Source organism: Caretta caretta, chromosome 7 (assembly GCF_965140235.1).
Source record: "Caretta caretta isolate rCarCar2 chromosome 7, rCarCar1.hap1, whole genome shotgun sequence".
Lineage (NCBI taxonomy): Eukaryota > Metazoa > Chordata > Testudines > Cheloniidae > Caretta > Caretta caretta.
The window spans coordinates 96,421,947-96,438,759 of NC_134212.1; the positions used below are offsets into that span (position 1 = coordinate 96,421,947).

At 45.8% G+C, this 16,813-nt stretch overlaps 1 protein-coding gene across 6 annotated transcripts in view; it reads right to left on the bottom strand.

Moving 5' to 3' along the window:
* KNDC1 (kinase non-catalytic C-lobe domain containing 1) overlaps window positions 1–16,813 on the bottom strand; it is a 131,327-nt gene that overhangs the window by 17,366 nt on the left and 97,148 nt on the right. For 5 of the 6 annotated variants that reach the window (XM_075130982.1, XM_048858308.2, XM_075130985.1 and 2 more), the window contains exons 18-21: window positions 4,010–4,103; window positions 3,801–3,898; window positions 3,287–3,498; window positions 332–445 (exon numbers count right to left, since the gene is read on the bottom strand). In XM_075130982.1, the coding sequence (XP_074987083.1) occupies window positions 332–445; window positions 3,287–3,498; window positions 3,801–3,898; window positions 4,010–4,103 (518 nt within the window). The remainder of the gene's footprint in view (window positions 1–331; window positions 446–3,286; window positions 3,499–3,800; window positions 3,899–4,009; window positions 4,104–16,813) is intronic. The other variant, XM_075130984.1, reaches the window with a different exon arrangement.

The window sequence follows — 16,813 nt, forward strand, 5'->3', positions numbered from 1 at the left end:
GGTTGAACTAACCCCCACTGCAGACGCAACTTGGTTGATGGAAGATTTTTTCCATCAACTTAGCTACCATCTCTGGAAGGGGTGGATTTACTATAGCGATGGGAAAACCCCTTCTGTCGATGCAGAAACTGTGTACACTACAGAAGCATAGTTGCTGTGCCTCTGCAGCGCTTGTAGTGCAGACATTCCTTTACTCACAAGAAAATCTTTTTTTTAAAAAAAGAAACTAAATTCAACTCAATTAGGTGCTTCTTTTTAGAAATACTTCTTTCACAGTGGGGAGAAAAGTCTCTAGTACTTTGACAGTTTTGTTCACAGAAAGTTACTGTACCTGGATAAAGTGCTGCTGATTCTATCAAGAAGAAACTTCAACAATTCTTCTTGTGTGCAGAAATAACGAAATGTGTAGAGGAACTGTTGTACATAACCTTCTAAAAATGCATTTCTGTGTGATATAAGAAAAAACTTCAGACAAACAATAATATAGTTATTCTTGTATTAAAGCATAGCAACAAAAAAGTTACAAGCAGAGCAGGTTGAAAGTCTGAATTCCCTTTCCACAGAAAATTCTGAAGTTAAAAAACAAGTTCCATTTTGGAATAAAAAAAGAAAATTTGGAATTTCCCATGAAATGGGAATTCTAAACATTAAACTGTTTGACTTTTCAAAATTAGAAAAATTTCCACATTCCTATTTTTTTATTTAATTTTTTATATGCTATATTCTGTGGTTTTAGAATGATTAAAAACAGCTGCTATTGTAATTAGTACTTCTTGAGAGATCTTATTTTCTTGTTCAAAGTACTGATCTTTTTTGTCTGGTGCAGTCAGGATGATAGAGAGGCAGGGGAGCTGGCAAGAAACCAGATTGGTTTCCACTGGAATTCTGCATGGGGCTCGTCAACATTTTAATTTCCTGTGGAACATTTCACTTCTATCAAAACAACAGTTTGATATGGAACTATTCTTCTGGAAAGTGATCTAGTTACAACTGAAATATTCTTATTCTTCATATTTTTATTTGTTAAGAACCAGTAACTTCAATTCCTGAACTTCATATTTCTTTATTAAAAACTTTAGTTCCTTTATCGTTAAAATATTACATGTGCCATGGTTAGAAACAAACACTAGAAACAATATGCTGGATAATGCTACTGAGATCAGCTAAAACTTTTACTCCTGGTAGAATTCTTCACGAAAAAAAAATTAAAAATTCTGTGCAAAATATTTTAAAATTCTGCATATTTTATTTGTCAATACAACACAATATAATCACTCCAGTTTCAATTATTTTGGTAATTTATTTCAAAATACCTGTCAACAAGTATGTCAATACAGACAACAGTAAAAAAGATTCCTCCAGGAGTAGCGTTAAAGAAAGACCTATAACAACCTAGTTCCAGTTTGGGGGGTCTTGGAGGGGGTTGTGAGAGAGGTTGTCTCCCAGAGCCCAGACACCTGCACTCCCATCCCTCCAGAGCCGAGCTGCACCCCCTGGCCCAGACACTCACACCCTCTTCCCTTCAGAGCCCAGCCACGGGAGCAGACCCTGGCCCAAACATCAACCCTCCACACCCCAGAGCCCAGACACAAGGCCATCCCCAGCCCAGACACCAGCCCCCACCACCCCAGTCCAGCCTTGGGCAGCCGCCAGCCCAGACACCAGCCCCCTCCTCCACACAGAGCCAAGCCACAGGGCAGCCGCTAGCCCAGACACCAGCCCCCCACTCCCTACAGAACCCAGCCCCGAGGCCACCCCTGGACCAACCCCCTGCCCCCCCCACAGAGCAGCCCTCATCCCCGACACCGTCCCCCCAGAGCCCAGCCCAGACACCAGCCCCCGCTCCCCACAGAGCTCGACACGCGGCAGCCTCCAGCCAAGACACCAGCTCCCACACCCCACAGAGCCCAGCCACAAGGTAGCCCCCAGCCCAGACACCAGCACCTCCAGAGCCTTTACTCCCCACAACTTCTTTACTGTCCTACTGGGAGACATGGTATGGTGCAGCTCTGCCCTTCCTCATCCTTTGCCAGAGCTGGCTGGGTCTCCTATGCCCTTCCCTGGGAGAATGAGGATCAAAAAGCATGCAGCCTCCAGCCCAGCCAGTGACTGTGAGCTGGGCTCTGCGGAATCCAGTGGCCCTAGCGGAAGCCAGAAATTCTGCAGGAAAACAGGGAATTCTGAAAAAAGAAAAGGAGTACTTGTGGCACCTTAGATAATAAATTTATTTGAGCATAAGCTTTTGTGAGCTATAGCTCACTTCATCGGACGCATTCAGTGGAAAATTCTGAAAAATTCTGCATTCCGCAGTGGGGCAGAATTCCCCCAGGAGTAAACTCTGTGAGAGAAGCTGATGAAACACACAACTATATTGATATTCATACTGATTAATAACTTCATCCAGTGCTGGAGAGAAAGATGGTGATAGTTCCTACCTCTTATGTAGCATTTTTCACCAATAAATAGCAAAAGCACTTCACAAAAGGAGATCTGCATTATTATCCTCATTTTACAGATGTGGAAAAGGAGTCCTAAACAAGTCATTGATAGAACTGGGAATGAAACCCAGGTTTCTCAAGTCCCAATCTAGTGCCATATCCATTAGACTATGATGCCTCTGATAGTTTTCAGCGGCCAAGACATGAGTTTGCATACCATCATGACAGTCCATCTGTTCAAACATTACAGCGGTGAAAGTGGCACAGTTATCCTGCTGTAGCGTAGATGCTTCTTACATCAGTGGAGGGGGTATTTCTGTCAATGTAATTAATCCACCTCTGAAGATGTAGCAGCTATTCAATCGAGCTGCATCTACAGTGTGGGTCAGGTCGACCTAACTAAGGCATACAGGATGCAAATTTTTCACAGCCCTGAGTCATATAGCTTGGTTGATCTATATTTTAGGTGCATACTAGGCCTCAGACCCAAATCTAGCGCCTAGTTCAAGAACCTGAACAGAGTGCCAGGGAAGAGTGTGAGGGGAGGAATCATGTTGCCCCCATCTAATCACCCAAGGGTGGTTTAATATGGTGGGGAGGGGCTGGATCTGGTCTCAGGCCTACAACAAAGTCCCATTATTATCTGGCTTCCTTTTTTGCCATTTGGATGCTGATGGCAGCAATTAAATACTATTTCTGCATACTGTTAACACAAGCAAAGGAGCAGTTATATAATGCTGACAAACATTATTTATGGAAGCTAGATTTGTATGAATTCTGTATTTTTAAACTGAATTGTTATGTTTTTTTCTGCCCTGTAAATTAGGGACTTATAGAATACCACTTACTGGGAGTATAGATATGCCATTAACCCAAGTGGTGTCCCAGCTTGTAGAATCCTGGACCTGTTTTGATTATTATATTGGTGCTTCTTCATATTACAGAAAATGAGCAATGACAACTCATCCAGAGGGCTGACGTCCAACATGTCAGTTCTTGTAATGTTAACTACTGCAGGAAGTGCACATGATTCTATTCCCCACTGCTCTGCATACATGATCTGTGTGAAGAAGAGTCAAAGCAATGCAAAAGGAAATCATTGAAAAATGATTAAAATGAAAAATTGGAGGAAATTAAGTCATTTCAACTTAAAGCCACAATCACATTTAAAGTCATTCTTTTTAATAAGACTAGTTAACAGTTACTTGAATTTCAGTCAAACATTCTTCAAAGTTCTTTATGAAATTATGACTTATTTAAAACTTTTTAAATTTCATATACTGACTTGGGCATCCAGTTACATTATTATTGCTACCTGTATAACAAACAAATAAAAATCAAGTGAATTCAATGTTGACTTGCCTGTAGATACTTCTTCACCAATTCAAGAAATTGCACCTTGGATTTCATTTCTTGTAGCTGTCCCCTCAATTTGGGCAACATACTTTTAACCTCAGAACCTTAAGATGTAAAATACATTTAGCACAAAAGCACATTTTGATGCAGTTGTGATACTCTCATAAAATGACGTAAGGCAAATCCCTGTATTAGCATACCAGTTGTAATTTTACCTTTGTTTCTTCTCTCTTTCTGCAACAGCTTCTGGTAGAATTTTATAGTTTTCCTATAATTTTTTGTCTCAATCATTAGTATTTGTTCAAGTTCCTATCAAAAAAGGAAAACATTCTTATTTGAATGTTAAATTATACAACTAGGCAGTTCTGATAAGCAGTTTGATTATATTAAATAAAAAGGTTGGTTCACATAACACAAAAGCAAGAACATCCAACAGATAGGAACAGGAAATTCACCAAGAAAAACAGTAATACATATCTTTGCTAGAAGAGAATGTTACACCAAGCCTCTTTTGTACTTTTGTACAAATAGGGCTGATGTAAAATTAAAACTCAATATTCATAAACAACAAAGACCACTGCTTATCATGCTGACCAATACGGTCTCATTGTTTACTTGCACTCTCTGGTCTGTCTGTATCCATTTGTTGTCTCTTGCCGCCTACTTAGATTGTAAGCTTTTTGGAGCAGGGATTGTTTTAAACAGCACTCTGTTTGTACAGGGGTCTTAGTCCCTGACTAAAGCAATATAAATAGTAAATAAAATAATATTAAGAAGAATAAAAAAAAAATAGATGGCTGCATTCAGCCTTAGAATATGTAGAAATAATGCTCATTAAAAATCAGTGGAAGATGAATCCATTTATGGCAGGTGTAAGTTTTGTTCAAGCTGTTTAGAATATTTTTAAAACAAAGATATCATTCCATCTATTAACCTATATATATCATGTAAATTCTTTAAAATAGTGGACTTACGTAATACCACTGAAAAGTCCCCAGGTGTTTTTGATCTGACACTAAAGTTCAATTTGTGGTTCACTTAAAATCAGTATATAAGATTTTACCGTGGTCAGATGCTGCACCCCAGTGGTATTTACAGAGAGGTGTGCAGGGTTTCTACTTCTGCACATTTTTTTGCCTAATGATTTGTGATGTTGCATTCTTCCTCGTGTACAAACAACAAACATGCTATCCTTTAAATTAATTTCTTATGCACTGGTATATTGTGAACACCCATAGTCTACCACAATTCCGTGAAGGTCAATGGAACAAGATTTATAGCTCAACCTGAGCAAAACTATCCAAATGCTGTAATGCTAGATCAGGGGTGCGCAAACTATGGCTCGGGGGCTGCATCCGGCCCTTCAGATGTTTTAATCTGGCCCTCAAGCTCCTGCTGGGGAGCAGGATCTGGGGCTTGCCCCACTCCGTGCATGTTGCGGCTCCCAGTAGCAGCAGCATGTCCCCCTTGTAGCTTCTACGTGGAGGGGCAGTCAGGGCACTCCCCACGCCACCCCCACAGCTCCCATTGGCCAGCAACCGTGACAAATGGGAGCCGCAGGGGCGGTGCCTGCGGACGGGGCGGTGCCTCTGCGTAGGAGCTGGAGGTGGGACATGCCGCTGCTTCCAGGAGCTGCTTGAGGTAAGCACCACCTGGAGCCTGCACCCCTGATCCCCTCCTGTGCCCCAACCCCCTACCCCGCCCTTATTCCTGTCCCACCATCCAAACCTCTTGGTCCTAGCCTGGAGTACCCTCCTGCCCCCCAGAGCCTGCACCCCCAGCTGGAGCCTGCACCCCAACCACCTGCCCCAGCCTGGAGCCCTCTTCCGCACCCTGGACTCCTCAATTCTGGCCCCACCGCAAAAAAGAGCCCGCACCCCCAGCCAGAGCCCTCACCCCCTCCTGCACCCCAATCCCCAATTTTGTGAGCATTCATGGCCCACTATACAACTTCCATACCCAGATGTGGCCCTCAGGCCAAAAGTTTGCCCACCCCCATGCTAGATATATTTATGATCTTCATTTCTATGGGCAAGTGGTTAATTTCACTATGGCTTTTTTTCCTATACATTTTATGTAAAATGTTCCCAGTAATTAGGAACATGGGCCAGACCTTTAAAGCCAGAGTAATTGGCTACACAGTGATTCCTTCCTGAGCAGGGTAGCTGTCTCTAAGACACTCACCACTCCAACTTCCACCCTGCTCCATGTAATGAGCATGTCAGAGAGAAGGGAACATAACTCAATCACTGCTGTGCTCCAGCTATTCCCTTGCTGGTATAATGGCTCTTTTTGGATGATTACCAGCTGTCATAAAGCATCTGTAAGGCTCCTCCAAGTTAAGCCAAATGGAAGCAAGATTGGGCAAAGTGCAAAAGTGGCACCACCCACAGGCTCTGCACCACACCTCAGCTTTGCCAACCAAGAAGTGGGACCCATGTATTTACAAATTTAAAACAAAAAGCATGCAAACTGCTCAGATAACACCCAATCCAATCCCAGTTAAGTAATGGAAAGACACTCACTGACTTCACCATAATACAGGCCTGGATCCAAACCCTTCTGAAGTCAGTGGAAATCTTTCCTTGGGATTCACTGGGCTTTGGATCAGGCCCAAATTACAGCAACGGTATTAAGAGTCCTAGACTGATAAAGACCGAACAGAGACATTAAAGGGGGCTCCTGGAAAAACACCACATTCACCTATTATACCAGTAGGACTATCTCAGATTACTAATAAAACATGATAGCTTTGAATTCTCCTATGAAGTGATGTGAAAGAGCACAATTGAAAGAAGCACTTTTTTCAGAGAGAGAGAGTTTACTTTTAAAAAGGTGAATAGGAAATACTATAACTTGTTAAACCTAAAATAATTAAGACACTGTGGGTTTTTCTTTGAGACACTGCCTTACATTTCAAAAATGGTATAATTAGAGGAAATACTATGGTAAGTACATAAATTAATTTAAATACTGAATAAAAACAACATATAGGTAAGATACAGCATTTCTAAGAATATAATAACTTGTATTCTTCTTGGGTGAAAAAAAATCAAAACTATAGTTTAATTCAACAAAAGTGCCGGATGGACAAAATAATATGGTCCTTACTTTAATCTTACTAGTTCTTCTTGAAGCAAGAGACCCCTTCAAGCTATTATTTTTCATATTACTGATAATGACACTAAGTTGCAAGTGCATTAATCCTGCTGTTCTTGAGACGATGCATTTGAATTTAAGCACATAATTCAGAAGCCATTCAAAATCAGAAGCAAAAAGGTTTTGAAGCCAAGATGCGCCCCAGAGGACTGCACTATTAACCACTTGACCTCCCCTAATAGGGCATTATATGCTTCAGGAAGAGAATGTTAGTTTGACTTAGAGGGATCAAACTACTGAAACTGTACTTACATTGTGAGGGCATAGCTACAAGGATATCCAAAATTCTTCATGCTACCAGGGGGCAATGAAACACTAGCAAGCACTTTAGAATAAGATGATGAAGAACATGATACATTTTCCATACTATCTAGAACAGTCTTGTAAATGGAAAAAAAAAGGTGGTATTTAATTTTTATACATCCAAGTATAAATACGTTCATGTTTCTTAAAAAAAAAAAAAGGACTCTTTTGCAATCCTACTATCTTTCATTGTGTGCAATGATCCTTTTCTAGTATTTGAGAAAAACTTCAAAGCAGTAAGAGGAAAAGTAGTGGAATCCGGGGCTTTATTAGCCATTATTTAAAATACATACAAGTTAACTGAAATCCCTGAAGAGTTATATAGATTTTGTTGGGCTTTGCACTCTGCAAATTAAAAAAAAAAAATCTGCTATTAAGGCCAGGTCTACACTGTAAACTTGCATTGGTATAACTACGTCACACAGGGGTCTGAAAAATCCACATCCCTGAGTGACCAAGTTATACCGACGTACCCCCAGTGTAGAAAGAGCTTTGTTGAGGGAAGGGTTTTTCCCATAGACATAGCTACTGCCTCTCACAGAGGTGGATTAAGTAAGGTGATAGGAGAAGCTCTTCAGATTCTTAACATTTACTTTTTATTATGTTAGAATATGATGAGTGCAGCATTTCTTATTTACAATTATTTTTTTACATGCTATTTGTGTGAAAGATGCTTAACGTGGCTATATTCTATTGACCATTACTTGGATCGTGAAGGGAATCTAATTTCGTGGTGTATGCATACATTCAAATACCTGCTCCTCAAGGTGAAGTCTGACCTTCAACCTTACCGACCATAAAAATGAAGGCAAATGAGGCAACAGTACCAAAGAAGAAGAGAGGTATCATCCCGAGATGAGTTACAGACCAAGAGGGAAGACTGAATGGGTGGCCTGGCCCATTAAGGTGACTGTTTGAAAAAGAAGTGGTCTGTCAAGAATGCTTATGGGAAAGTCTTATAAAATTCTATAAGGATTAAACCAACAGAGTTCAATAGAGTCCAAACACACCTATAGAAAAGTGACCATTTCCTATTAAATACCACAGGATTTTTCCATAAGATATTCATATATCACAGTTATGGGCCATATAAGAAATTAAAAATGTGGCATGACACTTCAAAAATATGTTATATATGCTGTGGTTAGAGAGTACCCTTCCCCAAAGCAGCATGGTACAGCTAAACAAGCCACAGAATAAGAAAACTTTCATAGTAACTTCCGTTTTAGTCTGTATCCGCAAAAAGAAAAGGAGTACTTGTGGCACCTTAGAGACTAACCAATTTATTTGAGCATAAGCTTTCGTGAGCTGAGCGAAAGCTTATGCTCAAATAAATTGGTTAGTCTCTAAGGTGCCACAAGTACTCCTTTTCTTTTTGCGAATAAGAAAAGTACAAGAACATTAAAGTCAGAGCACATTTTTACATTTAATGATCAAAACAGGAACAGTACAAGTGCAATTAGTAGACTAGAGAAAAGTAATTCATAGCAGAAAGAAAAACAGTAATTACTATCAGATACATAAAATTAAAACTTCCAAACCAAAGAGAATCACAAAAGGAGATCTGCTGAGACATTCATTAGGAAATAAGGATGTTAAAGTATGAAGTGTGCCACAGTTTTTCAAAGTGGCAGCTTTTGCACTTGGGTCCAAAGCTAATCGTTGGTGACCCAGTTATATGAAGTAGAAAGCATTTTAAATGGGACAAGTTCACTGAAAGCATTAGACAGAACTCCCATGAGCAGAGCAAGCAGGATCAGCAAACACATCATTCACAGCTAATATACCAAACAAGTGATTGGTAAACAGATTCACTTTTAATGGGAAAGATTTACTAGAAGTTGAGTTTGAGCAAAAAATCCTACCACTAAGGGTATGTTTTTGACAGGTGTACAAAGGTTTAGCTCATTAGCATTAATAAGAGTCACACAACTAAATCACTGTGCACTTAGCTGAAGATTTATAACTACATATTCATCAGATTCAGAGTGATGGACAAATGGGAAAATAAGTCTCTAGCTAATTTATGAATTTGAAAATTACCTGATTAAATAAAAAAATGCAAGTGCCTAAGTGAAAGAAAGTTGATGACCAGTACACAATCACTGTCAGAAAAAGAAAAATTCACTTTTGATGTTTGGAAACTATTGGATAAATTAAGAAGACTTCCGATCTTGAATAAATACAAGGATAAATAGCAATCAGTTCAAATGAAGCAGATGAACAACAGATAATGACACTGCCACTATTTTAGCTGACACTAACATTTTATCCATCGGGTCTAGTATATAAGTAAAAATTGAGATAAAGAACCTGTTCAGTTCTTGCACGGAGAAACCATGTTTACACCTATTTTTCATCAGGACCTTTTTAGAACAGCTATACTGGGACAGACTAATGGTCCAACTAGCCCAATATCCTGTCTTCCAACAGTGGCCAGTGCCAGAAGCTTCAAAGGAAATGAAAAGAACAGGGCACTTACCAAGTGACCCAGCCCCTGTTCTCCAGTCCCAGCCCCTGGCAGTCAGAGGCTAGGGATACCCAGATCATGGGGGTTGCATCCCTGACCATCTTGGCTAATAGCCATTGATGGACCTGTCCTCCATAAACTTATCTAATTCTTTTTTGAACCTGGTTATGCTTTTGGCCTTCAAAAGATCCCCAGGCAACGAGTTCCACAGGTTGACTTCCTTATGTTTATTTTAAGCCTGCTGCCTATTAATTACATTGGGTAACCCTTGATTCTTGTGGTATTTGAAGGGATAAATAACACTTCCTTATTCATTTTCTCCACATCATTCATGATTTTATAGACCTCTATCACATCCCCCTTTAGCAGTCTCTTTTCCAAGATGAACAGTCCCAATCCTTTTAATCTCTCCTCATATGGAACCTGTTTCAGACCCCAAAACATTTTTGTTGTCCTTCTCTGTACCTTTTCTAATTTTAATGAATCTTTTTTGAGAGGGGGCAACCAAAACTGCATTCACTATTCAAGGGGTGGGCATACCACAGATTTATAAAGTGGTATTATGATATTTTGTCTAATCTAGCCTTTTCCTAATGGTTCATAACATTAACTTTTTTGACCGCTGTTGCACCTTCAGCAGATGTTTTCAGAGAACTATCCATGATGATTCCAAGATCTCTTTCTTGAGCAGTAACAGCTAATTCATACCCCATTATTTTGTAAGTATAGCTGGGAAAAGAGAGTTACCTTTTCCGTAACTGGTGTTCTTCGAGATGTGTTGCTCATGTCTATTCCACAATAGGTTTGCGTGCTCGCCACGTGCACTGGTGACGAAAGTTTTTTCCCTAGCAGTGCCCGTGGGAGGGGAGTGCCCCCCGCGACCACTGGAGTGGCGCCTGCCTGGCACGGTATAAGGGGAGCTGCGCACTCCCCCCAACCCTCAGTTCCTTCTTGCCAGACAACTCTGACAGAGGGGAAGGAGGGCGGGATGTGGAATAGACATGAGCAACACATCTCGAAGAACACCAGTTACGGAAAAGGTAACTGTCTTTTCTTCTTTGAGTGATTGCTCATGTGTATTCCACAATAGGTGATTCCAAGCTATATCTGTTGGAGGTGGGTAGGAGTTCACAAGTTCCCAGGACGGAGGACAGCCCTGCCGAACCCGGCTTCATCCCTGGTTTGGGGGATGATCACATAGTGCGAGGTGAACATGTGAACCAAAGACCACGTGGCGGCCCTACAATTGTCCTGGATGGGGACGTGGGCCACGAAAGCAGCTGAAGAGGCCTGCATCTGAGTCGAGTGTGCCCTCGCAATGGGTGGCGTGGGGACACCTGCCAGCTCATAGCAGGACCGGATGTACGAAGTGACCCGATTGGAAAGCCGCTAAGTGGAGATCGGCTGGCCCCCTGCGCGCTCAGCCGAGGTGATGAACAGTTGCGAGCATTTTCTGAACGGCTTGGTCTGCTCGAGGTAAAAAGACAGAGCCCGCTGCACATTGAGCATGTGGAGACGGCGCTCCTCACTAGGTGCATGAGGGTTGGGGCAGAGGACAGGTAGAAAAATGTCCTGACCCATGTGGTAGGCGGAGACCACCTTTGGAAGGAACGCGGGGTGTGGGCGGAGCTGGACCTTGTTCTTATGAAAGACCATGTACGGTGGCTCAGAGCTCAGGGCCCTGAGCTCCAAGACTTGCCTGGCTGACGTGATTGCAACCAGGAAGGCCACCTTCCACGAGAGGAGAGACCAGGAGCACATGGCCAGTGGTTCAAATGGGGGCCCCGTGAGATGAGCCAACACCAGGTTTAGGTCCCGCTGCGGGGGTCTAGAATACGGAAAAAGATGGTCCAAACCCTTAAGGGACTGGCCAGTCATAGCATGGGAAAATACCGTGTGCCCTTGCACTGGTGGATGGAAGGCCGATATGGCTACCAGGTGTGCCTTGACTGACAAGGGTGCCAGGCCCTGGGCCCTCAGGTGGAGGAGATCATCAAGGATAAGCTGGATTGGGGCGGCCACCGGGGAGACACCCTGGTCCACCACCCACCTAGAGAACTGGAACCACTTCACCAAATAAGCGCGGTGAGTGGAGGGCCGTCTACTTTCGAGGAGGACGCGCTGAACCCGTTCTGAGCACATCCTTTCCTCTCTGCCTAACCACTGAGCAGCCACACCGTGAGGTGAAGCGCCGCTAGGTTGGGATGGAGGAGGCGGCCCTGCTCCTGAGAGAGCAGGTTCGGGTGGAGCGGCAATGGCCATGGTGGAGCTACCGCCAGGCCCATGAGGGTCCTGTACCAATGCTGCCTAGGCCATGCCGGGGCAATAAGGAGGACCCGGGCCCTGTCTGTCTTTTTCTTCTCCAGGACCCTGCTGATTAGAGGGAATGGGGGAAAGGTGTAGAGAAGCTGGCCTGACCAGGACAGGAGAAAGGCATTGGAGATAGCGCCCCTCCCCAGGCCTCCCTGGAGCAGAACCAGGGGCATCGCCAGTTCTGCCGAGTCACGAATAGGTCCACCTGGGGCGTTCCCCACCTTCGGAAGAGCCGGTGGACCCCTTCTGGGTGGAGGGACCACTTGTGTTGTGAGAAAAAATCCCTGCTCAAGCGATCCGCCCTCTTGTTCCGGGCACCCAGTAGGTGGAAGGGTTTCAGGTGGATGTCGTGGGCTATACAGAAGTCCCACAGCCTGAGGGCTTCATGGCAGAGGGCAGAGGATGGGGCCCCACCTTGCCTGTTGATATAGAACATGGAGGCCATGTTGTCCGTGAGGACCCCGACTACCTTGCCCTCCAGGTGCGAGCGGAAGTCCAGGCATGCCAGCCGCACCGCCCTGAGCTCCTTGACATTTATATGTAGGGTCAGATCTTGAGCTGACCACAGGCCTTGGGTCTGAAAGTTCCCCACCTGGGCCCCCCAACCTAGGTCCAACGCATCGGACACCAGCTCCAACATCCCTGTCCCTGAACGGGACCCCTTGGAGCATGTTGTTTGGGGCGGACCACCACCATAGGGAGGTGATCACAGAGTCCGGCACAGCGAGGACCTTCTTCATCCTGTTCGTGGCCTGGGAGAACTTTGAGGTCAACCAGAGCTGGAGGGACCTCATCCTGAGTCTGGCGTGACAGACCACATACATGTACGCTAACATGTGACCAAAGAGTTGCAGGCAAACCCTGGTTGTTGTCACTGGGAACCTTGTGACGGAGTTGATGAGACCTTTCAGGGTCTCAAATCTGTCTGGCGGGAGAGAGGCCCTGGCTGACACTGCGTCCAGGAGCACCCCAATAAACTCTATGTGTGGGACCGGGACTAACGTGGACTTGGTGTTGTTTACCAGCAGGCCCAAGGCGGTGCAGGTGGACAGGAGGAGCGCCACGTGATCCCTCACCTGCGACCGGGAGGTACCCTTGACAAGCCAATTGTCTAGATAGGGTAATATCTGAACCCCCTGCTGTCTGAGGTAGGCTGCTACCACTGACATGCATTTTGTAAACACCCTGTGAGCAGTGGACAGACCAAACGGGAGGACTGTGAATTGGTAGTGACTCTGTCCCACCACGAAATGGAGGAAGCGCCTGTGCCTCTCGAATATGTGGATGTGGAAGTATGCGTCCTGTAGATCGAGGGCAGCATACCAGTCCCCAGGATCCAGGGAAGGGATGATGGAGGCCAGGGAGACCATGCAGAACTTGAGTTTCACCATGTACTGGTTCAGACCTCGCAGGTCCAGGATGGGCCTGAGCCCCACTTTGGCCTTCGGGATAAGGAAATAATGGGAGTAATACCCCTTGCCAATGAACTCGTTGGACACTGCCTCTAACGTTCCTAGTCCTAGGAGCCACCCCACCTCCTGCTTGAGCAGAGCTTCGTGGGAGGGGTCGTGTGGGAGACTTTCATTTCATGCAGCCTTGTATCTGTTTCCTCTGCAAACAGAGCCTTCCCATTGAACGTGAGATCCTGCATGGAAGACTGCACCTTGCTGGACAGCCCAGAGAGCAGGAGCCATGATGTCCATCTCATGGACACCACAGAAGCCATTGATCGTGTGGCCGTGTCTGCAGCATCCGAGGCTGCCTGCAGGAACACCCTAGCGGCTGCTGCTCCTTCCTCCACTAGCGCCTTGAACTCCTTCCTATAGCACTCCTGGAGGGAATCCTCAAACTTGGCAGGGAGCCCCATAGATTGAATTCGTACCGGCCCACAAGAGCCTGATGGTTTGCCATTCATAACTGGAAACTCGAAGACTAATAAATTTTCCTTCCGAAAGAGTCCAGTCTCCGAGAGTCTTTGTTCTTTGGGCTCGGGGCTGGCTGACCCTGCCATTCCCTGTGATTGACCGACTCAACCAGCAGGGAGTTGGGTGCCAGGTGGTATACAGGTACTCATGCCCTTTATTGGGTACAAACTACTTGCGTTCTGCCTTTTTAGAGATGGGGACCAACGAGGCCAGTGTTTGCCACAGGGTATTTGAAATCTTAGCCACCACTTCACAGAGAGGCAAGGCCACCCTACCAGGTGCCAATGGGGACAACACGTTAAACAGGGAGTCTGAGGGCTCCTCCATCTCCTCTGCTTGGAGGTGGAGGCTTGCTGCCACCCTCCTTAAGAGTTCTTGGTGGGCCTTAAGTCCTCCTGCAGGGCAGAGGGGGGCGGGGCCACAATCGCCTCCTCCGGGCAGGGCAAGGAGGCCGGTGCAGTGCTCTGGGTGTCGGCCAGCACTGGAGGGTCCACCACCTGGTTGGACTCCGGGCACGGTGCCGAGGACGTACGTCCCACTGACTCCTTTCTCAGGAGTCTGGAATGGGAGGCAGACGGTGCTTCTGAAGCTCCGGCCACCAAGCGAGCTCCCCCCGGGGACTGCGCCCGAGGCCACGGTGCCCACTGGTAACATTGGGCCGGCCACGATGCTCTGTGCCGCTGCACCTGCTGTGGCACCGGCGGGGCCGGCTGTTCGGGTTGGCTGGCCCGGCCCAGCGAAGGATGGCTACGAATGGAGACTGTGCTGGTGTAAGATCTGCTGCTGTCTCTGGACCGGGAGGAGCAGTGGTGCCAGGATCTAAGAGGACCAAGGGATGGCAATCTCAACATGGAGGATCGGTACTGATGGTAACAGCTGCTCTGCGAACGGCCTCGATGGGCAGACCCACGACAGTGAGACGCCGGCGATCGATGACCATGCCGTGACTGACTGCGGTACCCTTTCCGAGACGAGGACCGTTGGTGATGCCTGCCGTGGTCCCGTCGATATTCGCTCCTTGAGGACGAGTGGTGCCAAGAGTCCCGGCTGGCCGGAACCCAGCCAGACAGTCTCGTTGGCATTGAGGGTGATCCACATGGACTCTGCCCCGAGCAGTCACTGGGCGGTGAATGGCGTTGGCAACATTCCCTTGACCGAGATCGGTACCGGGCTGAGGCAACTGCGGAGATTCCAACGGCGGCTTGCCTCTGGAGCGTGGAGCCAACATTGCCAGTGCTCTGGGCACCAGCAGGGACATAACATTCTGGGCTGCCTGGAGGGCTTCAGGTGTGGATGGCATCTGGACATCCAGAGGGGCCTGTTCTGAAGGGGCTGGGGCTACTCTGCTCAATGTGAGTCAGAGACCTGGGACCCAATGGGGATCGAGGACTGCTCGACATGGGCCTAGCCTCTGTCCCAGACTTCCCACGGTGCCGCTGCGAAGAGGGAGTCTTCCTGGCCCTCATGGACGGGGAGCAGTGCCGACTGGTCAATGGCACCGGAGGGTCGCTGTGTACTGACCCCGCAGTGCCAGGTACCTGTTCAGAGCAGCATGCCAGAGTCGGGGTCAGCGCCGACTCCATCAGGTTGGCCCGGAGCCTAACGTCCCTTTCTCTTTTGGTCCGAGGCTTAAATGACTTGCAAATCTTGTACCTTTTGCTGATATGGGTTTCTCCCAAACAGCGCACACAGTCTGCGTGCGGGTCACTTCTTGGCACAGAACGCCTACAAGAGCCACACGACTTAAACCCTGGGGCAAGGGGCATGCCCTGGCCCAGGTTCACTGACTAAGTAAACTACAGGTACTAACACTGAATGAATGAACAATTCTGGGGACGAGCTACAGCAAAGCTGGAGCAGAGCAGTTCCGACGCAACTTCACTGGCGGCAAGAAGGAACTGAGGGTGGGGGGGGAGTGCGCATCTCCCCTTATACTGCGCCAGACAGGGGGTGTTCCCCAACTATGGGTACTGCTAGGGGAAAAAACTTCTGGCACTGGTACACGTGGAGAGCACGCACACCTATTGTGGAATACATATGAGCAATCACTCGAAGAAGACTATGTTTTCTAATGTGCATTACTTTGCATTTATCAACACTGAATTTCATCTGCCATTTTGTTGCCCGTTCATGCTGTTTTGTGAGATCCCGTTGTAGCACTTCAGTCAGCTTTGGACTTAGCTGTCTTGAGTAATTCTGTATCATCAATTAATTTTACTACCTCATTCTTCATAACCTTTCCCAGATAATTTCTGAATATGTTGAATAGCACTGGCCCAACTACAAAAACTTGGGGGACCCCGCTATTTCCTTCTCTCCATTGTGAAAACTGGCCATTTATTCCTATCCTTTGCTTCCTTTAACCAGTTACTGATCCATGAGATAACCTTCCCTCACATACCATGATTCCGTACTTTGCTCAAGATCCACTGGTGTGGGACCCTGCCAAAGGTTTTTTGAAAGTTCAAGTACACTATATCAACTGGATATAGTTATCCACATACTTGTTGACTCCCCCAAAGAACTCTAATAGATTGGCCAGGCGTGATTTCCCTTCAGAAAAAGCAGTGTTGACTCTTCCCCACCATATCATGTTCATTTATGTGTCTGATAATTCTGTTTGTTACTAGTTTCAAGCAATGTGGTTAGGTTTATCAGCCTGTAACTGCCAGGATCACCTCTGGAGCCTTTAAAAAAATGGCATTACACTAGAGGCTGATTAAGTGATAGGTAACCAACAGTTAGTAGTTCTGCAATTTTATATTTGAGTTCCTTCAGAACTCTTGGGTGAATACCATTTGGTCCTGGTGACTTATTACTGTTTAATCTATCAATTTGTTCAAAAATCT